Source organism: Hippocampus bargibanti, linkage group LG16 (assembly GCF_051943395.1).
Source record: "Hippocampus bargibanti isolate YZ-2025 linkage group LG16, ASM5194339v1, whole genome shotgun sequence".
Taxonomy (NCBI): Eukaryota; Metazoa; Chordata; class Actinopteri; order Syngnathiformes; family Syngnathidae; genus Hippocampus; species Hippocampus bargibanti.
Window position 1 is genome coordinate 10633001 of NC_142749.1, and position 24244 is coordinate 10657244.

The 24244-nt window shown below is 41.3% G+C and overlaps 2 protein-coding genes across 6 annotated transcripts in view; one reads left to right on the forward strand and one right to left on the reverse strand.

The window, feature by feature from the left end:
• On the reverse strand, nt 1-19589 carry LOC148886434 (phosphatidylinositol-binding clathrin assembly protein-like). Of its 4 annotated transcripts, none has more exons than XM_089016794.1 (19): nt 19455-19589; nt 12511-12653; nt 11612-11687; nt 11255-11357; nt 9972-10065; nt 9775-9886; nt 8459-8565; nt 6030-6071; nt 3187-3272; nt 2679-2742; nt 2456-2589; nt 2050-2144; nt 1865-1972; nt 1761-1791; nt 1535-1676; nt 745-768; nt 608-664; nt 411-530; nt 1-140 (listed from the first exon to the last, which is right to left on the reverse strand). In XM_089016794.1, exons 1-19 carry the CDS (start codon nt 19582-19584, stop codon nt 126-128), a joined length of 1683 nt encoding a protein of 560 aa, XP_088872920.1. In that variant the 5' UTR covers nt 19585-19589; the 3' UTR covers nt 1-125. The 4 variants fall into 4 exon arrangements, with proteins under 4 accessions (XP_088872920.1, XP_088872919.1, XP_088872922.1 ...); XM_089016793.1 differs by having other exon boundaries at nt 2679-2781; XM_089016796.1 differs by lacking the exon at nt 6030-6071.
• LOC148886435 (ras-related protein Rab-39B-like) overlaps nt 19489-24244 on the forward strand; it is an 11144-nt gene continuing 6388 nt past the window's right edge. The window contains exons 1-4 of one of the 2 annotated variants that reach the window (XM_089016804.1): nt 19489-19622; nt 22317-22418; nt 22493-22547; nt 24031-24147. In XM_089016804.1, coding sequence (XP_088872930.1) covers nt 19583-19622; nt 22317-22418; nt 22493-22547; nt 24031-24147 — 314 coding nt within the window. In that variant the 5' untranslated portion in view covers nt 19489-19582. Of the gene's footprint in view, nt 19623-22316; nt 22419-22492; nt 22548-23979; nt 24148-24244 lie in introns of those variants that run through there. The other variant, XM_089016806.1, reaches the window with a different exon arrangement.

Consider the following 24244-nt stretch of genomic DNA (forward strand, 5'->3'; position numbering starts at 1 on the left):
GGGGGGCGGGGGGGGAACGAAGAGGACTGAGTGTTGAATCTTTCTCCTTCTTCCTCCACCATCCTTCTGTTGTTTTCACTCTTGCACAGTGGCGCTTTTAGCTTTGCTGCCATGGTGACAGTATTCTACATGAAGTGCATCTACAGACAAAGGAGAGAGACAGTTGAACACCTCATCAAATGTTGAGGAATTGACATTCATGTTTTTTTATGTCAATATTCTGGTTACAGTGCTGTCTGTCAGCATGATGAACAAAAAGTACTCAAGTTAACTAGCAACCTAAATTAGCATGACATTTTTATTCAGAGACGATTAAAAACAAAAAGCAAAAAGACCCCCGCAAGCTCACCGTGAGTCACAATTAGGACATACATTTGCTAACCACTAGTGGATGTGTCGCTGTTTAGTACCTGCGTCCCCGGCATGGGTGCAAAGGGATTGGTGGTTCTCAAGACAGGCTGGTTATACATAACAGGCTGTGGGGGCATCATGGGAACACCCCCCATCTGATGGCTCATCTGAGGGGGGAGCTGGGTGAAGGCCGAGGGGAGGGGAAAAAAGGGTTAAAATTAGACCGTGTCCGATAATAGATGATTCTTTCCTTTACCATTCCATAGACAGGCACTTGGGGGGTCGTCATCGGAAAAGCTACTGTAGCTGGAGCCTGTTAGGAAAGACAATAATCCAGACCTAAATCTCTTAAAATCAAGACAGATGGAATGGCAAAGTGCATTGGGTACTTACATAGCCGGTGTAGATCACCCCGTTCTTTGGAGAGAAAACAAAAAATATTATATACATTTTTTTTCAAACTACAATATTAAGTGAAGAGTTATACAGACGCCCCCCACCTTACGAACAAGATACGGTCCCGAGCGGTCGTTCGTAAGGTGAATTTGCTCGCAAGTTTCTTCAGTGCTATATTTTGTATAGAATGTAAGTCAAACACTGAATGGGGAAGTATAAAACACAGACCCTCTAACAGTTGGAAAATAAATCAGTAAGCCACCACTGAAGCTGCTGGCACGTAATTACTGAATTATGTGCCAAAGCCATTACTTTTTATGCATCGCGTCCTTCTGGAGCGTCAACTGGGAAGAGGGATTTTCTCCCCGCCCACATATTCTACACACCCAATCGTAAGCGATTTCAGCGGATCGGGGCTCGAACTCATCACACCCGGGCGCTGATTGGTCAGCCTTGGTGTCTGTTGCGTAAACATCCAGCCCTTGTGTGCGTGGAGCACAGTACGCAGCCAATCGCGAGCTTGCTTGGCCGGAAAAAGGCGCGCGATACAAAATCGAACTGAAGGCATCTCTATCCCAACATTTTTCGACTTACTGTACCCGCAAATGTGTTCGTACGTACCGTTATTCGTTACTCGATTGTTTGTAAATTGAGGAGCATCTGTACATATTAGCAAAGACCAGTGTGTTGGGATAAGAAGCTTAAATAAAAAAAATATATATGAAAGTGACTTTCACATTAAGTTAGCTACCACATTAAAATCTTTAACGTGTCTTTTCTGGTTTACCATCTGAGGGACAGGCATGGGAGCTGGGGCCATGGGATGAGGTGAATGAGTCCAGTTTGTGCTGCTGCACACAGATTTTGTCTGCCAGCCATTCCCCACTGTCGGCTTCTTTTCAACAAGTTGACTCCACTGCAGTTCAGGCCTAATGCACACAAGAATGCCCTTACAAATCCTCAGAATTATTAAAAATAGCCTGGTGGCCCCGTTTTTCATGCCCCACACTCACCTCTTGGCTTGCGTTGCCCCAAACTGCAAATCTAAGAGGAATCAAGCAAATTACCTCCACGGAAGTCACCAAAGTGTAAAGCTACAAGCTAATACTGTACTCACTCCCGACAAGGTTGGCTAATGAGGAGTCCAAATCGCTGGGGAGCATCTTTCCAGAATGCAGCGGGGCTCCCGAGTTATGAATCTGAGTAGGTGGCTTGAGCAAGTCTCCTGAAGGTGTCATCACGGTTGTCAAAAAAAAGAAGATTCTGTCTTTATTGTTGTTGCATTCTACAGCTGTACTATACCTCCCCAGGCGTTGTTGTTGGGCACAGTGTGTGTGGTCTGAAGGGAGGTGAAGTGTGGCTGCAGGGTGAACAGCTCACTGGTCAGGTTTGGCACACTGCAGGAAGGAAGAGAGAGAAAGTGGTCACATTGCACAAATCGTGTGCTTCAAAGGAAAAAGGGGTTCGGATTTGACAGCACAATATCGTTCCTTATTTCGATATCATTCAGACCTTTTTTTACTTCAAAATAGAGGCACTGTTACTGGCGTTATGTCCTTTTTTTCAGTAGATTGCTCTTCAACATTTTGAATGGATTTCAACCATTTTAACTTATGGCCGTTTGGTTGGAAAGGAACCCAGTTGTAATTCGGATGTTATGTGTACCTTAGCATCTATGTGAAGCATAAATTTTCTATTAGAGACTCACTGGTTGTTGACGGCTACCAGGGGCGAGCTGGAGAACAGGTCCATGGGTCCTCCACTGCTGTTGGCACTTCCCACCGACTGGGTGCTGGGCGACACGTTGGGCGTCTGGATATCGATCATTTTAAGACCGTCATCCTGCACGTTAAAAGTTGGTGATCAGGTGGCTATTGTATGCATGCTAATTGAGAAACAGAAAGAGACTTGTAATGTTAAACATGTCTCACCTTGTGTTGCTGCAGTCTGTTGTCCTCTGCCTTGTCGTCCATTCGACTGAGGGAGAACCCGGTGCTGGAGAGGGATGACACCGTGCTGGACAGAATGCTGGATCTTACAGTATGGTGACACGCACACATATTTATATGAGACACATTAAAATGGTCCCTTGACTTTCAAGTTCATTTGGTTCAATGAAACTAACTCAGTTAACCACTATGTATGTATTGCACTGTATCTTGGACAGCTGCCCTCATTTCAAGCTCATATAACTTCAGACCCATATAATTTATGAATTAACTTCTTTTCTGAAGAAAGAGGAGAATCTAATGTTTCTTACACTGAATTGAATATTTATGTAGTCCTAAAACTCAATGTTCTCTGGGTCTTGGAATTTGAGTGACAATGACAAAAACCCTGGCACTGGAGTGGACACATTTTTGTACGGCTGGCAGTGAATGAGTTAAATCACACCACGGTGCACACGCTTAACACTCCGCGTTCTTACTCTGACTGTACCTGCTGGCAATGGAGAGGTCTTTGAGCTTCCGGCCTTCAAGAGAAGCTAAATGTTGCTCCAGAGCGTCCAGGAGCGAATTGGGAGCCTGAAGAAGAGCCACATCGAATGTAGGGAAGCGGATATATGAGAATTCTCACCAAAGTGGGTTTGAAATGGGACATTTTTAACTTTATTTTGCTTGTCAGACACGCACACGCACGCAAAACAGCAGATCACCCTCAAAAGGAAAACGGATCTACTCTAAGGAAGCCGATTTTTGTTGTTTATGTGGTTGCTTTCATCAGATTTGGTTGTCTGGCATGCACAGATCAGCACCACCATGCATGCAGATTCACAATTATCATACCTCTAATCCATGCAGACTGATAGCACTAATTTTCTATATCATAGCAAGACCCACACAAATCACATTCCAGAACTTTGAGTTACCCCTTGGGTTCCACTGTCAAATCAAATCAACATACATGTTGCTCTTTTTTGGGGGGAAAGTGCAACAGTTTGAGAGCACCGGAAACCAAGGAAATGAACTCTGAAATGAAAACGTCTGGTGAGAAATTAGGTATTCACACTGAGCAAAAGGCCCGCACAAAAAACAAAAATAGCCTTTTGTTCGGATTACATGTGATACCTGTGATCTTTTCCCCTCAGACTTCTTTTTCATTTCATCACTTGCAAGAAAACAGTGCATACACATAAACACACAACAGGCAAAGAAAAAACATCTTGGATACTTATTTTTAAAAGAAAAGGGGAGGGGAAAAAGACAGTAACGTGAATTCTGGATGTCCTTCTCCAGAGAATACGCTATAGAAGTTTCAAAGTAAAAACAGACGCATACAGTATCTTGTGCTCAGTCGAGGCCTGTCGTTGAATAGGCGTATATAAGGTCTTCATAAGCACTACAAACATAGCCGTGTGCTTCAAAAACCTGATCGCATCCCAATTTGTTGACAAAGAAATCCAAATGGGGTCGAGCTGCGATATGTAGTGCTGATGAGGACATTATGTGCGCCTGTCCAAGGCATGTTTGCAGAATCCTATGTCATTTAACCATTCGCTGCTCTCCCCACAGCTAATGCAATGTGACCTGTTGGATTGTGACCTTTGCTAGTGTGTTGTTCAGCAATTAAATACGTATTTAAACCAGTCGTATCACAAAACCCTGCCTATTGAGAAAACCACCATATGGACAAAAGTACTGTATTGACACACCAACTGAAATATACGTATATTAAAGCCAGGAGTTGAGTTTTTATTTTTTTCCCCAGAAAATGTTTGCAAAATCCCGTTACAAACATTCATGATAGACACTTGAAGCATTAACTCATTTGCTGCAATTCACGAATTTATTCTGGAATTGAATTCAGCAATCAACCCCATGGATATTATTACAGTATTATGTTTTTTTAATAATCCCTTTAGTGACACACAGAACAGTCTGGACAAATCATTGAGCAGCATAAGAATGAGTACTTCGACATTTTCATGAATGTTTTGAGTATTGTTGTAAAATTCACAGGAATTAGTTTGAATAATGTGGATATTAGCAAAAATGCAGGTTAGGAAACTCTTACCTCATTCCCTGCCATTCCTGAAATAATTCGGGAATAGAAAATCTGACGATGGCGCTCCATTCCCGACTTTGTTCGGGTTTTGTTTTTTTCTCGTGGGGGTGCTGATAAAGCGCTCGCCATGGCTTCTGGCAATGTTTTCTTGTTTTCCACAAGAGGTCCGAATTTCCCCTTTTCCATGTTAGCTCTTTGTTAAAGTTTCAGCTGTTGTTAAAGTGCTATATAAACCAATTTTTATATTGCATTGTATTTTGTACAGCCGCCCTCATTTCAAACTCGTATAACTCCCGACGTATATAATTTAGGAATTAACACTTTTTTTATGATGAGACAAGAGACTCAACGGTTTCTTACGCCACATTGAATGTTTATGTATTCCTAAAACTTGGTATGCTGTGGTTCCTGCAATTTGAGTGAAAATGACAAAAACCCTGGCACTTCAGTGAACACATTTTTGCATATCGTCTAGCGGTTAATCAGGAACATAATCGGATGGGTAAGATGGGCTTATTTTTTCATTTTTGATATTCAGCAATATCAGCTGTCGGACTGTTTTGAGTGTCTGTCTGTCTGATGCGAACGAGCCACTGAACCATGCCTCCGATTGATGACGAGTACACCTTTTGTTTCCATGGTCACCAGCGGCAGAGCTTCAACTATTTTTTTGTACTTTCACTCATGGCCGCATCGCTTCATGTCCAAGTCACCAAAATTTAAATGCTGATTATTGTGTGAGTCTGTGCATTGGAAAAACAAACAAATAAATGACTCAACGCTCATGGCGGCAACTTAACTAAGGACAGTATAGAATCAAATTATTTTCTTTCAATCTTTCTTTCTGTTCTTTTTCCGATCGTTCTTTCCTTCTTTCTTTAGCTCTTCGGTTTAGTTATCTTTTGACCACCTTCATGGCCAGCAATTGTAAACACTTTTGTCCAGATGGAGAATCTCTAGCAGAATGGGGATCACCTTCGAAAGTGTTGCTCGAAACCACAAACTTAATCTAAATTCTCAGCAATGATTTGTCCCTTGTGTAAATTGTCTTTTTGTGTGCTTTTTCTGCTCTAGAAGTGAGTTGAAATGTAAAGCAGGAGAAGGTGGAGAAGACGTGGAATGAGAAGTGGAGAAGAAAGAGGGCCAACTGCAGAGTGGGCAGGTCTGTAGGGTGAGTAGGGAACGGGAGCGTTTTTAGGATGAAGCATTAAGCCATTTGACTAGATGGATTTTTCGACGCTGCTCGATTGGCGGCTTGAGATGAGATGTGGACTGACCTGTGTGAGATCGGGGCTGTCGCCCTGATCTATCCCAACTTGCTGTGTCACAAAAAAGGAGGGAGGGAGGGGAAGAGGAATGGGAGGAAGGAGGGAGGCAAAATAAAAATGAACCAAATGTCGTAACGAAAGGAGGAGTAAAACAAACAGTCTGCTTTTTTCAAAGAAGGGTAGGAAGGGGAAAAGGGTGTGCGGAGGAAGAAGAGGAGGAGGGAGAAAGAAGTATCAAACCCGAGCATTCATTACACCATGCAGAGGCTGAAACAAATAAAAGACAACATGGGAGGAAGAAAGAGGATGCATGCACACGCCTACAAATATCTATATATACACGCACACATACACAATAAAACATGTGCACACATACACACTATTTCAAATGAATGCTGCAAGGCGAGACAACAGGTCACGTGACATCAACTAATGTTGACTTTCAACGTAAAAAGGAGGAGGGGTAGAACACACACACACGCATACACAGAAGTTAATACATGAAATGCTCCTTCAAGTCAACGTTAGTCTACTTCCCAAACCGTCTTCTGAAATGGGTGCAAAAAGCAAGCGGTGAGGAATGCCTTCTGAAGTGGTGAGGACTAACTAACCCGAGGTGTTAGGAAAGAGAAAGACGACAGAAAGAAGAAGAGAAAAGGGCACGGAGGGAGCACTCGGGCCTTCTTGTGAATGTTTTGTGCCAGTGTCCCTCTGACTCAGCTGTTAATACAGGGTGACCCAAAAAGATGCGTACACATGAACATTTCAATTGTGGCTTTGATTAAAAAGCTATTTATTTTAAATTACAACCACACATTATTCAGTTTATGGAAGACCATTCACCAGAGTTTCAGCTATTTCTGTCAATTTTTAGTCAATTTATGGCTTTCCCAAGATGTGTTCCATTTTTTTCCTGAAAGAGGAGTGTGTAAAAGTCATTGACAACTTTGTCAGACGAGTACAGGTTGCTTGCAACGAAATGGTGGACATTTGGAACACATCTTGGTAAAGCCATACATTGACAAAAAAAGTGACAGAAATAGCTGAAACTCTGGTCAATGGTCTTCCATTAACTGAATAATATGTGGTTGTGATTTGAAATAAATAGCTTTTTAATCAAAGCCACAATTGAAATCTTTATTGGTACGCATCTTTTTGGGTCACCCTGTATCTGACCCAGTGTGTTCTCACCACGAGATTTCCACAATTGAGTGTAAGGCGCTTTAAAGGACAACAGACACCACTTTGTTTCCTAACTGACATCAGAACAACGTTTTATAGCATCTAAAATACCCAAAACACGCAGGATGATATTTTTAGTCAAATGCAAAACACCAATAAAAATGACTTAAAGTGTCCAAAAACTACTTCAAATTGAACCCGGAAGTGTCCAGTTTCAGAAGGTCCCGCCCCCTTGCTCGTGATGTCACGCCAAGACGTCTTGCCTTGCTCGAGAATCAAAACAATGGCTTTAGATTTGGAGAAGATGCTTTCTTGTTACTCATCCAGTTATGAATATGATTCAAATAGTTCTGAATACATATTTGCAATCGATTAAAGAATTTATTCTGTGTCATTTTGAGACAACTGGACAGAAATGTAGCACCCAGAAAATGCAGAAGATGGCGCCAAAGCTCAGTTGGAAATGGGCTGATTTGTCTCCTGGGAATTTTTGTTAGCGATTATCAAATAGCTGTCTTGGTGTAACACACAACGATTCACCATCACGTTATTTATGTGTTTTCCTTCTAATTTTGCCATCAACACGGATCGACACGAAGTTTTCAGACCAAACAAAGTACCGCAAAATGCATTGTGTGTCCTTTCTCGGTCAGGGGTGTTCCAAACGTGACGTCACGTGGGGATCGTCATCAACACGAAAACAAGACTTCCTGAATATTCAGCGTGAGTCTTAAAACATAAAATATAGCTGTATGCGGTGGAATCTTTGTAAAATACGCTCAGCAGAATTCATTTGAAGCGATTTTACAAATTATGGACACAACTTATCCGGGGGCGTCGGTTGTCCTTTAAGTGGCCTCAACGGTGATACAGACCCACTCATTTTGTTTTTCTTTTCATTTTTTCCCGAAAGAAATTAATGAGCAGAATCAGCAGACAATCTAACATACACTTCCTAGGAATCAAATTAACGGTCACGGATCCTCTCACTCACACAGCCCAAAATGTTTTTAGATTCCCATTCTTAGACATTTATCAAGATGTAAATATCAAAAACGGCAACCACTACAGTATTGAATGTTGATTCAATTTCTTCCAATTCACTCATTAATATATTTATTCCCCTTTTTCTGAACTAGTTTTCAGCTTACATTCCCACCCTCTCCTCTTCAGCCATTCCCTTGCACCTCATTATCTCCTACCCCTGAGGACATTTCCCCCCAGGCCACCAGCCCCACCCACGTCCCAAACATTACCTCGGCCACTTTGAGAAACTCTGAGAGTTTGGTCATCCTGTTGAGGAAGGTCTTGTAGAGCTCCAGTGCCTCTTTGCACTGGTTCTTCTTCATGTCAAAGTACTTCTCTGCATAGAGAAAGTCACAATATGCAATATAAAGTTGCCGTATTGTTTATTTATTTCCACAATTTAGAACAGTTCCTGCTTCTCTGACAACATTCATCAAAATATTTCAACATCATACAAGTTTTGCAACAAGCAGAAGGTAGAGGACACGGGTTCTCATCCTGTAGACCTGGACCCCCTGGCTCCTTATCTGAAGTCAACAGTCTCAAACTTGGTCTTAAACTGGACAGTGACTTTCAACTTGACCGACAAATTGGTGCTGTTAAAACCAGCTTTTTTTTTCATTTTAGGCAGCTAGCTAAAATAAAACCTCTCCTTTCTCATGCGCACCTTGAGGCAGTAATTCATGCCTTTGTCACATCTCGTCTCCAGCTGGTCCAGAATGCTGCTGCTTGCCTCTTGACTGGTACTCATGAGAGGGAGCATATAACTCCTACTCTGGCATCCCTTCACTGGCTCTCTTTACATTTTAGAGTCATTTTCAAGATCTTATTATTTGTCTTCAAATCTTTAAATGGCCTCAATCGTCCTTACCTCTCCGAGCTCATCCACCCCTAAACACCTTCCCGGCGCCTCAGGTCTGCTGAGCAGATATGCCAAAAAACTAAACAGAGGCTTGGAGGGGATTGAGCCTTTTCCGTTGTGGGTCCCACTCTCTGGAGGGACCCGCCCATCTTTAAAACCCGCCTCAAAACTCACTTGTGCTCTTTGGCATTTGACTCTGCATGATTCCGACTTGATATGGGTTTTACTCTCTGGTGCTTTCTACTATCTTTGTGACTGCTTTATTTGCTATGTATGATAGTTGTCCATTTTAAGCGCTTTATTACAGCTTGAGCTGTTGTTAAAGAGCTATATAAATCAATATGTATTGTATTGTACAGGTTGAACCCCTTAGAACACGTAACTTGAGCAATTTATTTATTTATTTTCATTTTCTGATATTATAGTTCACTTGAATTGGGGCTTAATGGACACTATGACCCACCAGATGTAAGATATGGAGGAAGTGACTTCCCCATGTTGTAATATTCATGACCGCCTTGTTTCAGAATGGATCATAAAAGCATTGGCGTGCCAATCATCAAGCACACGTATGTATGACTGTCTTAAAGATGGTTTCACCTTGGCTCAGCCACAAGTGGGTGTGCAGATGATACCATAATGAAGTGGCCACTCACTACATATTCACTGCAAGTATTTTTTTACCCAGCATATTGATGACGCCTTCGTTGTACGCGGCAAACAACCGTATGGAATCTTTGAAGAGCAGCATGAAGGCGGTGTTGATGACGCCATTGCTCAGCTCGTTGGAGTTGGGCTGCGGGTTAGAGTGTACGCACACAGACTCAGACCATATGGCGTCATCGCACTCGATGACGTCGTTGTTTTGTATCAAACGCGACCTGGAAATCCAGCAGTGCATCCAGCTGGTTCTGAATGATCGGGAGAGTCTTAATCAGCTTGTCTGTGTTCATGGTGCGCATCACGCCGTCAGCCCTAGTAAGACACAGTCACACACACACATATACAGACACACACACACGCACACACACACACACACACACACACTCATTACTATTTTGCATCCTGTTTACATTCCTTCTTAGGTACTTGGTGTGATTTTGTTCTTAACGGCGGTGTAATAGATTTGTGGGTGCGGTCTTATGCATATAAGGTTCTTCCTCCCCTATCACACAGCCAATTGCAGGTATAGCTTTCTATACCGCAACTGCCCTCAGCGGAATCTGAGGGTGCAACAAGGCCAGTCAAGAATTGGAGGAGGAAAGTATATAGGTGTAGTATATTTTCACTCATGGAGGAAGAACTTCATCACTAAGCCGAAGAATTAATTCACTCACTGCCATTCACGACTTTGTTCGGGAATTGAAAATATGACGGTGAGCGCCATTCCCGAATTTGTTTGCGTTTTGTTTTTTCACACCTGGGTGTATATAAAGCGCTGGTCAGACATCTGGCAATGTTTTTTCCCTTCCACGAGGGGGCAACATTTTCCTTTTTTCCACATTAGCGCTTTGTTCCAGCTTCAGCTGTTGTTAAAGTGCTATATAAACCAATATGTATGTATTGCATTGTATTTTGGACATCCGCCCTCATTTCAAGCTCATATAACTCCAGACCCATATAGTTTAGGAATTAACTACAGTAAAGTCTCGTTATATCGATAGTACTGCTTATTACGATACTATTTCTATGAACTCAAGGAGAAAATTACATGCCCGCAGGATATATCGATAGTCCGGTTATATCGATATTTTTTCCGACTCCCGAGAATATCGATATAACGAGACTTTACTGTATAACTCCAGGCCCATATAACCTAGTAATTAATTATATTTTTTCTGATGAAAGAAGAGAGTCTAAGTTTTCTTGCGCTGAATTGAATGATTATGTAGTCCTAAAACTCAATATTCTATGAGTCCTTGAATTCAAGTGACAATGACAAAAACCCAGGCACTGGAGTGGACACATTTTAGCACATCGTCTGGCAGTGAATGAGTTCATTGTTGTATTTTCACAGATGGAGGCAGTGCTTCATTATCAAGCCGCTGAATGACATTGTCAATTTGTGCTTGTAACTTTTGATGGGACATAGCACACACACTAATCTCCACTGAGGTAATGCATGTGTTGCGTACTGTTGGTTGTATGAGTGGAAGTGTATTACCCTCGTTTCATCTTGGTGAAGTCCACAGCTGCTAACCGGAACGACATGGCTTTTTCGTTCAGGTAGCGACTGTATCGTCTGATGAAGGTGGACATGTTGTATCCTGACAAAAGTGAAGGGGGACGGGGATAGGCTGCGTTAGATTTAGAATTTAACGCCATACTCATCGAAGTGTAGCACTTAGTTTTCTGTACCTCGCTTAAGTCTAACCAAATAACACTAATGGATGCAATGCCCCCCCCCAATAATTTGCCTATGCACTGCAGATTTATCGACAGTGTAACAGTGCCAAAAAGAGACAGGAAGTCATTCAATGTACAAAAGAACACTGCCGAGTCAAAAGCGGTCGTGAATCACCTTGTAGCGCTGCCTTATCTAGAAAGTTGTTGAGGTTGAAGAGTGTGTTTCTGGAGGCGACGTATTGCATCAGTCTCTGGGAGAAGAGAAAGAGAGAAGAGAGGAAAGGGAAGTGTCGACAACGTGCTCGTGTTCCGCGTCGTTACTTCTGTCGCAGACAGGAGTTTATGAGCGAGAGGTATCATTTGTCCACATAAAGACCTCAACGCTTCCAAAGACTTTTAAGGATGTGGGCCTAATAAAAGACTATGTAAAATTGTCCCCAATGCACTCCAACTCTTGCACCAGCAAATACAAAATCTGCATTAATTAACCCCGCATCATTCGGAATCGCATAGCTGTCATATAAATAATATCAAAGGTTCGTAAAACCAAGACCCCCTGTAATTAATGATAAATGTGTCACTCAATGTGCAACAAAGTCACATGAAAAAAAACATCATCTATAGAGTACCGTATTTTCCAGTGTATAAGGCACACCCAAAAGCCTTCGTTTTTGTTCTTTTAGATATTGATATATTATATTTCGAAAATGTTTTTCATTCATTGAAGGTATGCCTTACAGTCCGGTGCGCCTTATATATGGAAAAAGTTTGAAAACACACCATTCATTGGAGGTGCCTTATACTCAGGTGTGCCTTATACACCGGAAAATATGGTACAGTAAAGTCTCGTTATATCGATATCCAAGGGAGTCTGAAAAAATATCGATATAACCGGGACTATCGATATATCCGACCCTGTTTGCATGTAATTTTCTCCGTGCGTGCATAGAAATAGTATCGATATAACCGGGACTATCGATATATCCGATATCGATATAACGAGACTTTACTGTATAAACAAAGCCATTTTATTAACTTTTAAATGTGTGCTTGTCTGTCATTCAGCATCCTCACCTCGTTGCCGTACATCATGAGGTGATGCGTGGCAATCAGCGCCTTGAAGACCACAATCCAGCTGTTGCTGGCTGTGCGCTCGAGCAGCGTGTCTGCCAGGTGAGGGATGCTGACGTTCAGCTCGTTGGTGCAGTGGATCAGGTCTGAAATATCAAATTCAGAACACAAAGAACAGAATAACCCTTAATTAATCCAGCAATGGGAAATTTATGATTTTGCAACAGCATTTGCTGGCACCTGACTGGTAAATATTCAGATACAATACTATACATATTGATTCATATAGTGCTTTAACAACAGATCACCGATACTGTAAAAAATAGTGACGTGAATGTGAACAGCAGCAATACTAGTGAGCAGCATTGCACGTCTCTTAAAAATATGTGCTGTCAATTACTAGTTTATTTATAGGTACCCGTTTATCTATGCAGGAGATGCGTACAATGGAAAAATATGAATAGCGGTAAGTATAATCCTAGTGTTTCATGCAAGCAAGCAGTGCTGTCTGCAACAAGAACAAATTGTGTGAGCGAGAAAAAAAATGCACATGCAGCGATTAAGGAGTACCGCAAATGAGCACGGCTGACATTTATGAGCCTCTAAGCTCCACCTCTCTACTGACTGGGCCGCTGTAGAGCAAATAAAGTAGTCACGAGCCAAACTCAACATTTATGAGAAGAGTGTCGTGATGTATACGTCCCAGTGGGTCCACTACAGGAAACGATTGTTTAACAATAGCCCAGGTACAGGTGAAGGAATTGGGCAAATTCATTGGCTGGCTGACTTCAAGGCTCTCTTCCACTAAGCGCGTCAATCGAAAATCCCAGCAGAAGATGTACAGTTTATTATCAACTCAATCCAGCCGTGGCACTCAATCGACACGTCTCGACGTATCATGTGAGGAAATGAATCGGGCTTTAATGAATAATTAACCTCATTTTTTTTACCCCCTGCCATGGAAATGAAAAGAATCAAAACTCGAGTTGACTCCTCACGTCTCACTCTCCCAAGACATGCATGCAGCACATGTACGAAGAAGCAAAATGTCAGAGTGGATATCTTCAAACATGCTTATTTTGATGCTAGTCCTCATAGAAGCATACACTTAAATGGGGCACAGGCACAGCTGACGAAGGCGGAAGTAGACGCCGAAACATGTCAGGTATTTGAACAATACACTGTCTGTAAGATAAGAATCTGTTTTAAATTAGATATCAGGTAGACAGGATGAACTTAATACAACTATAAATCTGAGCTTTTCCCACTTTTGTGAACAAAGTCAGCAAAGGCCCAAAGATTTTACTGAGCCTTGTCCCCCCCAAACGGGTTGCTTATTGTTTTACCAAAAATATAGCGTGAGAGTCAAACGACCGTGCACTCCCAAATAAATCTGTCTGTCTGTCCGTCCGTTCATCTACCTATCTTTTAAAAAGTCCTTACGTTTCTCCATTCTGGCTGTTCAGCTCAATGTGGTAGGAGTGACGTTAACAGTGAGTACACAATTTAAGATTTACTCTTCATCGAGGCTTAAGTGTGGACAGTATTTTATTTTACTTTCTTGCATGCTGTATGTTGTTCACATCATGAATCATTTTATCTTTTCTCAAGGTCGCAGCACACTTTTTACAACCCACCATGACACATACTCTATTCTTACCATACTGCGCATTCTGCATTCAACTGTGACTAATGCCTAAATTTAGCATTCCTCTCGAGATTCACACCCAAATCTTAATCTTCCACCCAAAAGCAGTGCTCATTTATTTACTGTCAAACTAAACATAAAACAAAGAGAATTGCATGTGTTTAAAACTAGTGGTGGGCTGTGGATTTCATCGCTAGGCCTTCAGAAGTGCTACGTCTGAATAAATCCAGACTGAAAAAAGTGTGGTGCGATTTAATACAAGTCCACTAGAGGCCAATAAATAAGTGACCGGCCTTTCTTAATGTCCATTTTTTCTTGAAAAATCCGTCTTGAAGATGGCTTTAACGGTAAATCTCCAACCAAATCCACCCAATATATTTGCTTATGCAGCTCGCTACCGATAAAGTGTGCTAGCTCTGGCCAGTATGCACTTACCGCCAGCGGCTGGTGATACTTTGATTGGCTCGTGACTAGCCGAACTCTGATTGGTTGAAGCAATAGTTTGATCGACACATTTGATGCGACAGAGCCCGCATAAATGATTGTGAAGGCTGCATGAAGATTTCTAACCCTGGTCACAAATGATAATAATAATAATAATAATATAATACATTTCATTTGTAAGCGTCTTTCAAAACTCTCAAGGTCACGTTACAGTCACTGGATCAGTTTTTCTGTGTTTGAACAGCGGCAGCCACATGCGCCAGCGTTCACTCACCCCGGAATAACTCAAATAAATAAAAAACTAGCTAATAGATAGCCAGCCAGCCAATAGATAGCCAATGGATAGCCATACAACTAGCTAGCCAGCCACTAGATAGCTAATAGATAGCCAGCTAGCTAGCTAGTGATGGCTGTAATGTGATTTGAGTTAAATGCTTAAATAAAAAACATATGTCTGGAAGCAGTGCAACAGGGGAAAAGCAATGAAAGGAAGGTGAAAGACAATTTGGAATTATTTAAGAAGTATTCATGGACAAAATATAATTCACATCAGTCTGTCATTCACATATTTTTAGGCCAGTTGAGAAGGCTTTGCAGGCCTTGACGGTCCGCCACTGTTTAAAACTACCAAACAGCTGCCTCACGAAAGATTGACACCACTGTATTCTGCTTTCTTCCATAAAAAGTAAATTGTCCGTGTGTCGTTGATATACATATCTAAATCATTCATTTCGATGAACATTGAGAAATTTGTATTGTATTCATCTATTCAAACAGCTACATCCAGCTGTATGTACGATATCACGCTGTGCAGTGAGTGGTCACTGACGACAAGTTGCATCAAATCCCGTTTTCTGCCGCCCATTTCTGCAGCCGTAGTTTCATGAAATACCATTTATGCGGCGTGACGTGCTCATCATTTGGCACGCTTTGTAAATAGTCGTGAGCATTGAAATAGTCGCTCATGCTCCCCTAGTCGGCTTTTATTTCTTTTTGTCAAGGTCATGACACCAAGATGGTGCTGATGAGAGCTCGCTTCGACCGGGTTAATGAGCAGTAAAGCATGCAGAGACAACAATGAATCATGGCTTTAGTGCAATGTGTCACCCAGGCTGGTGAGGGTGGAATTAAAAGTCTGTAAGGATTGAAAAAAGGGCCTTGACCATTAATTACAGTTGATTTTACATTAACACCTGAATACAACAAAATGTGTTCGATTTGGAAACAGTTCAAATCGCAAGTGATGAACTCAGAGTGTGTGTTGCTTTTTCTTTGGCTATTCACTTTATTCGCTGTTTGGCTTAATTGTGGACATTTTTGCACAGATCTTATTCCTTTCATAATGATAAAATGCCCATTTATTTTCAAACTTTTCAAGTTCCAGTTTGCAGAGATTGTAAAATGAATTCAAAATGTTGTTTTTTAATACGTTCTCACGACAATGTTAGTGGTCTCAGTGGTGAGGACGGCACTGCTGGCGGACGTTTCAAATTATTATTATTATTATTATTATTGAACAAAGCCCGAACAAATTCGGGAATGGCGCTCCAAGTCAATTTTCAATCCCTGAATACATTTGTGAATGGCAGTGAATGAGTTAAAATCAAATGTCAAATTCAGACTTGCTAACAACTAGTCCACCGTCCTGCCCAAGATAGTGTTTTACTCATTCAATATAACACTGGCTACTGGTTTTTACATTTGAAGAACATAAAAATGTTACTCAAAACATTGCTTGTTACAGTTAATAAAACACAATGTCCTGCTGCATTGTTTGCACTGCGTCTGCAGCAAAAGGGATGTGTTTTTTAATCCCTCTCGACAAGAAGCCAGCGTCTCATTATTTTCATCCCCATTGATTCTGTTCCATTTGCGGGCGAGAGCGATTCTTTAGCAGAAGCAAGTACGCGTCTCCTCTTTATGATCCCATTTAACGAGGCGAGCTGAGCCGGAGCAGACTCGTCTCGTGAATTGTTGCTCAAAGACACAAAGAGTGCCTCTTCGGGGGGGGGGGGGGGGGGGGGGGGGGGGCTTCCTTTACATTCTCTATGATCTACGGCAGCCCAAACCCACACAGCCGGCTCATCGCAAACACACCTCTTCCCCGTGTCCTTGCCCGACCTTACAAGCCCATCTAAATGGTTCAAATGTAACCTAGAAAACAAGAGAATGTTTTGAGCCTAGTGTGCAGTCTTTACTTAAAGCTTCTAAACCTGAATTCGTCAGATCACAAGCCAAAACCTCATGTAGCCTTTTGCCGGTTCATTCAATCAGAAAAGCGCTGCGTTTCCAATGTTTGGACGCCGCCCCGGTGATGAAACGTCCTTTGAAAAGCTCCTTCTGTCTGCGATGACATTTACTGGCTTGAAGGTGGATGGCCTTATGTTGTTTTAGGAACTGCAGGGCCACTAAGCCAACGGACGTAACAACAATAGAGGACTGGATCCAATGAGCATGCAGGGCATCAGCAATTCATCTTGTTATGGAGGGAATTGAAATATTTGTGATGTACTCCGTTTTTAGCTGGCCACTAGCTACAACCTTTCTGTCTAGCTGCCCTATTTTTAATCATTATTGCACAGTATGCTTCAAATAGATGCCATGTCTCAATTAGTGGCAAGATCTTAGATCCACGAACACCTCCCTTAAATGACAATGTCAAAATACAAGTGTCCAATCTTTTTTTTTTTGTTACTGTTGTGTTTACTATTTTTGCTTTATGTTGTCTATTATGTGGAGTGCTTTGTTACAGCTGCAGCTATTGTGAAAGCGCAATATAAATTGGTTTGTATTGTATGCAATGTAGGTAATCAGTAACCCTATTTGTTACTTACCAAAACAGCAGCGCTAACACAAACACAATGCCTCCATCAGACGTCTCGCTTTTCCAGTGCAGAAAAAAAATAAATCACAAGTACTATGTCATTTACGAGACATGATTGTTCACGCTCAAAACAGTTAACCGCTAAGCCTCTTGCCACTCCCTCGGTGAGCAAAACAGAAGCACAAATGCGCATCTCTCAGACAAAATAAACACCTCCCTTAGTCATTGATGAAAAACATGAGGTCGGAAGAACAATTTCTGTTCATAAACGCTATGATTAACACACAAAGCACTTGTTCCGGTTGAATCCCATCATTAATCAAAACAGCAGCAACTAACAAAACATTTTTCGACAATTAAGGACCCTTCCCCTCAATAAAATAAATAAATAAATAATTCACTTTTCACATCACGCGCAGCAGGACATTTAACTGTTATTTTGGTAATGCAAAATAGTTAACTCCTGAGCCCATTTGTACTAATTGTGAGACAGCTGCCGATTGTAACATTGCGTTTTGAAATGACACTCAATATCAACTAGATTCAATTGAGTGAATCAGTTTGTCAATTGTAATATGAGTCATTGTTTTATTTCATATTATTGTGCTGTGTTTATTTACATTTGTTTGCTTTGTGTTATAAGCCAGCTTCAAATATGCCACCTCTTGGAGAGGGACATGGTGGCGGAGCAATTGCGGAAGTGAGATGCCCTCACATGTGGGCAAGGAGAGCCACAGTTACCCATGCATACTGCTACATTGACAAACCGTCAAAGGTACAAATACCAAATTGATAATACAGTACTCGCAAGGAGCTGCTTTAGGCCTAGTTGATCACTTGCATCAAGCCACACCTCTCAACTCATTCACTGCCATTCCCGATTTTTTTCGGGAATTGAAAATATGACGTACAGCGCCATTCTCGAATTTGTTCGGGTATTGTTTTTTCATGCTTGGGTGTCGATAAAGTGATGGCCATGGCCTCTGGCAATTTTTTTTTCTGTTCCACAAAGGGGCAGTATATCCCTTTTTTCCCATGTTAGCGCTTTCTTCTAGCTTCAGCTGTTGTTAAAGCGCTATAAACTAATATGTATGTATTGCATTATATTTTGGACAGCCGGCCTCATTTCAACATCATATAACTCCAGACCCATATAATTCTGATTGGATTTGGATTGGATTTACCTTTATTCGTCTCGCAGAGTAGACATTTACATTTCACAGTAGCAAAGTGATGAAAGGAAGAGGAAAAGAAAGAATTTAGCTAATTTAGCAATTAGCTCTTTTTTTCTGATGGAAAAAAAGAGAGTCTAAGGTTTCTAATGCTGCACTGAATGTTTATGTAGTCCTAAAACTAAATATTTTGTGGGTCCTGTAATTCAAGTGACAATGACAAAAACCCGGTCACTGAAGTGGACACGTTTTTGCACGTCTAGCAGTGAATGAGTTAAAGGCACATAAACTACAGTCAGACTGCACATGCTTTAATTGCATGTTTTGAAAACATTTTTGTAACCTTTACATCCTGTGTTTTTTATGATACAGTTTTAATTTCACATAACATTTTTTGGTCTTTTTTGTCTTCTGGAGGAAATTAGTGAAATTTGAATTCATGTCAATGCCTTGCCTTCTTTTTTGAGAATGTGATCCATAATACCTGTGCACTCCATCCAGCACATACAGCGACTCCCTCCCCTTACAAAAAACGCCATATATCCTAAATATCCCAATACATAGCAGGAATACACAGATGCATGCATAGGCAATTAGTAGTGTGCAGATAAGGACACCACACACACATGCATAAATGATAGTAATGCACCAGTGGCCAGTGAACTTGAATGTGAAGCAGGAGGCAATGCTGCAGGACTTCATGATATTGCATTTCGGCTTCATAGATCACATTTAGTTGGATGGGTGGTGCTTAATTAAAGAGAAAATACGATAGGCCAAAAGCGTCTTTTTTTGTTTGTGAAACGTGCGTGCACTGATGGCATTCTGTGTGCGCGCACGCGTGTGTGTTTTCACCTACAGTCAAGGTGCTTCTTCTTAGGTCCGCTCACTTCGTGCGTCGTGGCCTTGCAGACGGCTTTGCTGATGGCCGAGCCGCTCATGCTGTGCTGAGCGGCGACGATCCGGTCCGTCAGAGTCGGCCCGGACATGGTGGAGGAGGAGCGGCTTCGGCTGGAGCCTAGAGGAGGTGACGGGAATTGGGGGTGGGGGGTGAGCCGTAGTAAAGGACGATCAAAATGTCTTTAGTGGAGGGGAGGAGGGGGTGGTGGTGGATAATGCCCTCTGCGAGGATCGGCCGTCTCTGCTCCGGGAGGATGATGAGAAAGAGGAGGTGGATGAGGGCAGTGAGCAGCGACGAGTCATACGTTCGGTTATAAAAAGAAACGAAAGAGAGGAAAAAAACTATATTTTCCGTAATAGTACGGCATTCGAATGCGGAAATGAAACAAAGCTTAGCGGCGGTGCGTCCCGAGTGTCCCTGAACGCAACTCGACCGACCGATGCTGATGAGAGTGCGAATAAGGCTCACGTAAAAAAAAAATCAGCAAATCAAGACATAATCGTCCATGATTCAACTGTCCTCAGTCAAAATACGACGAGATGATTTTTTTCGACTTCCTCTTCTTCTTCGCGTGTCCCCCTTCAACGTCTTCCCGAATGCACAACGTTCGCTTTCTGCAGCCGGTCTTCTTACAAAAGCCTGAATTCCTCTGTAGAGGTCGCCCCATAGGCTGGTGATGCGCGTGCGTGCGCGCGCACGTGTCAGTCAAACTTATGTGCAAAATGGCAGTGCAATGAATCAGGTGACTAAAGGAGTCTGAAATTGGGCCACTTCTAGAGACAGGGGTGCGAAACTTAAAGCAAAAAGCATTTTTAATAGTATATTATTTTTAAGGTTCGCCTATTCATTATCATCTCGGTGCATCTAGCTAATGAAATATGGACACAAGGGGAATCAAATATGCATTTACCGTATATGATGTGTCTCATTATGGACATTTTTGTTTGCATAATGTTATATTTATATTATCAAAGTAATAAAAAAATGCAATGGCAACAAAATGGTTGTATGCTATGTAGATCAAAACATAAAGGCTCAAATAAAAATAGCAACACTTATTAGCTCATTCATTCGATGCATAGAAAAATAATAACAATGATAGATTTCATTTATATTGACTGTAAAGTGTCCTTGAGAGTTTTGAAAGGCGCTTATTGTGAAATGTATTATTATTATTATTATTATTATTATTATTATTATTATTATTATTATTATTATTATTATTATTATTATTATTATTATAAGCGCCTTTCAAAACTCTCAAGGGCACTTTACAGTCACAGGAACCCAGGTAAGAGTTGTACTACAATGAATTCAACCATACATTTTTTTTTATTGAATTAAAGAGGACTTTTGAAAATTACATTTATAATAATACTTAACCTTGGGGTGTTTGTGCTTGAAAGCATCTCATAAATATGCTATCAAAGTACCTGGGAAGTGATTTGAAATCAGACATACCAGTGCCTGCGTCCTGATAAGAGGCGGTTTTGGTTGCTCCTGTTTTGGTCAGCAACATGCACTCAACTATGCGATAAGCAGGGAGATGCTATTTCAATATATTGCGCAAGTGTACTTCATGAACTACCCAGTGGGTGTGCTTTCATAGTCATCCTGAGTGGAACAAAAAGAACAATGGCGGCAACATAAGTAGAGCGAACAGTTACTAGTGTGTTGCATCATACGACTTAATGTTAGTGAGTAGTCAGCGTGACATTAATACATGTTTAATTGAGTTAATTCCTCTCATTGTGAAAGAGGTCTTTGACAATATCGAATATTTGTGAGATGCTTTCAAGCAAAAACATCCCAAGGTTAAGTATTATTTTCAATAGAATTTTCAAAACTCATTTTTCAAAGGCAGACATGTTCCATATTAACTCCTTCACTGCCAGACAATGGGCAAAAATGTGTCCACTTCAGTGCCAGGGGTTTTGTCATTGTCACTCGAATTCCAAGACCCACAGAATATTGATTTTAAGGACTACATAAACATTCAATGTAGTATAAGAAAACATAGACTCTTTTCTTTTATCAGAAAAAAAAGTTAATTCCTAAATTATATGGGTCTGGAGTTATATGAGCTTGAAATTAGTGTGGCTGTCCAAAATTCAATGCGACACATACATATTGGTTTTAGTAACAACAGCTGAAGCTGAAACAAAGCGTTAACATGGAATTCAAGCGCTTTGCTTGAATTCTTGCTTGAATGGATCCGTCCTCCAAATTTCATGTAGCTCATCAAAACTGGCTGCAGGTACCTGGCTGCCTATCTAGCTGGCTATCTAGCTAGCTATCTATTTGCTGTCTCTTAGCTATCCTATCTAACTAACTAGCTGGCTATCTATCTATTTGCTGTCTATTAGCTATCTGACTAATTAGCTCATTATCTGACTAGCTATCTATCCGCTATCTGCCTAGCTAGCTATCTAGATAGCTAGCTAGTGTGTGGCTGCCACTGCTCACCCACAGAAAAAAAACTTATCCTGTGACTGTAAAGTGACCTTGAGAGTTTTGAAAGCCGCTTAGAAATGAAATCAATTATTATTATTATAAAAAAGGGAAATGCACCCCCTCGTGGAAGGGAAAAACATTGCCAGAGGCCATAGCCAGTGCTTTGTTGGCACCCAAACAAGAAAAAAACTGAACAAATTCAGGAATGGCGCTCTACGTCATATTTTCAATTCCTGAATACATTTGTGAATGGCAGTGAATGAGTTAAAAAAAACTTTAACTTAAATGATAAACACAGTCGATTATTTGTAGAACTGTTATCATTCATATTCTCCGTCCACTTTCTGCTTGTCTGTGATTAACCAGGACAGGTCTCCGTCATTTGGGACAAGACAAACAACCAAGGTGCTCCTTGGTGGCGTTGGTGTACCCCGAGAGTACCAGGGCGGCGGGCTCACGCTCAGTTGGGTGAGTCTCTTCGTTGCTCAGGATGTGCTCCACCAGGCAGTGAACAGCCTCCTCAATGTTGGTGTTTTCCTAAGGGAGGAGAAATCATCAAGCCATCTGTCCATTTCCTGAGGCGCTTTTCCTCATTAGGTGAGTTGGAGCCTATTATAGTTGACTTTGGGAGAATTATGGTGCATCTTCTTGTCAGCCAATCACGGGCTGCGCACATTGACAAATAATTCACACCTATTCAATAATCTTGAACATGCATGTTATGTGGGAGAAATCTGGAATAACCAACAAAGGTGCAAACCCCCATCTTTTGTAACTGTGCTACTGAAAACTAACAACAGAAAATGAAATGTAGTGCGCAAGACGATGACATTTAGTTACTTTGGATTAACCATAGTATGTCTCCCAGGTGTTACATCCTGCACAATATAGGCCTTCTTGGCCCAGCTGAGTTACTTGAATACTTGATTACTATAATGCGCTTTACTTTGGAGTCAGCCAATCCTCCATGAAATGTCTCCAGCTGGTCCAGAATGCTGCTGCAGACATCTTGAGTGGTACTCGTAAGAGGGAACACACAACTCCTACCCTGGCATCCCTGAAAGGACAACCGACGTCTCCAGACAAGTTGTGTCCATAATTTGTAAAATGGCTTCAAATAACTTCTACTGAGCATATTTTACAAAGATTCCACCGCATATAGCTATATTTTACGTTTTAAGACTTGCGCTGAATATTCCGGAAGTCTTGTTCTTGAGTTGGTGATGAGTCTGTACGTTACGTCACTGAAGGAACGCCCCTGACCGAAAAAAGGACACATTGTAGCAGTCCTTCCATCACGTCAATGCATTTTGCCTCTACTTTGGTCTGAAAACATCATGTAGGACCAAGAAGAGGCAGAAGAGGGCGACAAAGGTCCATGTAAGGAATTAATCAGCCTGTGGAAACGGGCTGATTAATTCCTTACACGGCTTTGTCGCCATTTTCTGCCTTTTTTGGGTGCAACATTTCCCACCCCTGATGCCTCAAAATGACACGGAATGAATTATTTAATCGATTGCAAATATGTATGCTTTCTTCTTCAGAACTATTTGATTCATATTCATAACTGGATGAGTAGCAAGAAAGCATATTCTCCGAATCTAAAGCCATTGTTTTGATTCTCCAGCAAGGCAAGAGGTTCGTGACACCACGAACATTTGGGCGGGACCTTCTGAAACTGGCCACTTCCGGTTTCAAATTGAAGTACTTTTTAGACACTTTAAGTCATTTTTATTGGTGTTTTGCATTTGACTAAAAATATCATACTGCGTGTTTTGGGTATTTTAAATGCTATAAAACATTTTTCTGATGTCAGTTAGGAAACAAAAAAGTGACGTCGGTTGTCCTTTAACTTCATTTGTACTCTTTGGCATTCGACTCACCATGATTCCGACTTCAGCTTGACTTTATTTATATATATATTCGGATCGGATAGTTGTCCAGGTTAAGTGGTTTGTTACTGCTTTAGCTGATGTTAAAACGCTACATAAATCAATATGTATTGTATTGTAATCAACATGCAATGCAGAAAACCTTAGCAGAGGTCTGGAACCAGCCGACGAAACCCTTGTCTCTGCAGAAGGCATCTAGTCTGCTTTGCGGCGACGCTGCTTGATCGGCCTTGTTGGCTAAGAGGACGACAGGAACAGGTTTCCCGTGGTTCAGTGTCACCTTCGGACATAAACGGGATTAAAAGGTATAAAGTATATATATAAGTACGTACTGCATATGTCTGTCTATCTTTTGGGTGACCGAGTGAAAAAAAAGTGAAATAGTAAAGCAGCATTGAGAAT

Bases quoted from the DNA above. Each gene is read 5' to 3' on its own strand.
- LOC148886434 (XM_089016793.1), bottom strand. From the start codon at position 19,584: ATGTCCGGGCCGACTCTGACGGACCGGATCGTCGCCGCTCAGCACAGC. The intron at 2,782-3,186 runs GTACAGTCAGAG...CCATACTGTAAG, and splicing joins GACCTCTCCATTGCCAGCAG to ATCCAGCATTCTGTCCAGCA. The intron at 2,145-2,455 runs GTGAGTCTCTAA...TCCTTCCTGCAG, and splicing joins CTGGTAGCCGTCAACAACCA to TGTGCCAAACCTGACCAGTG.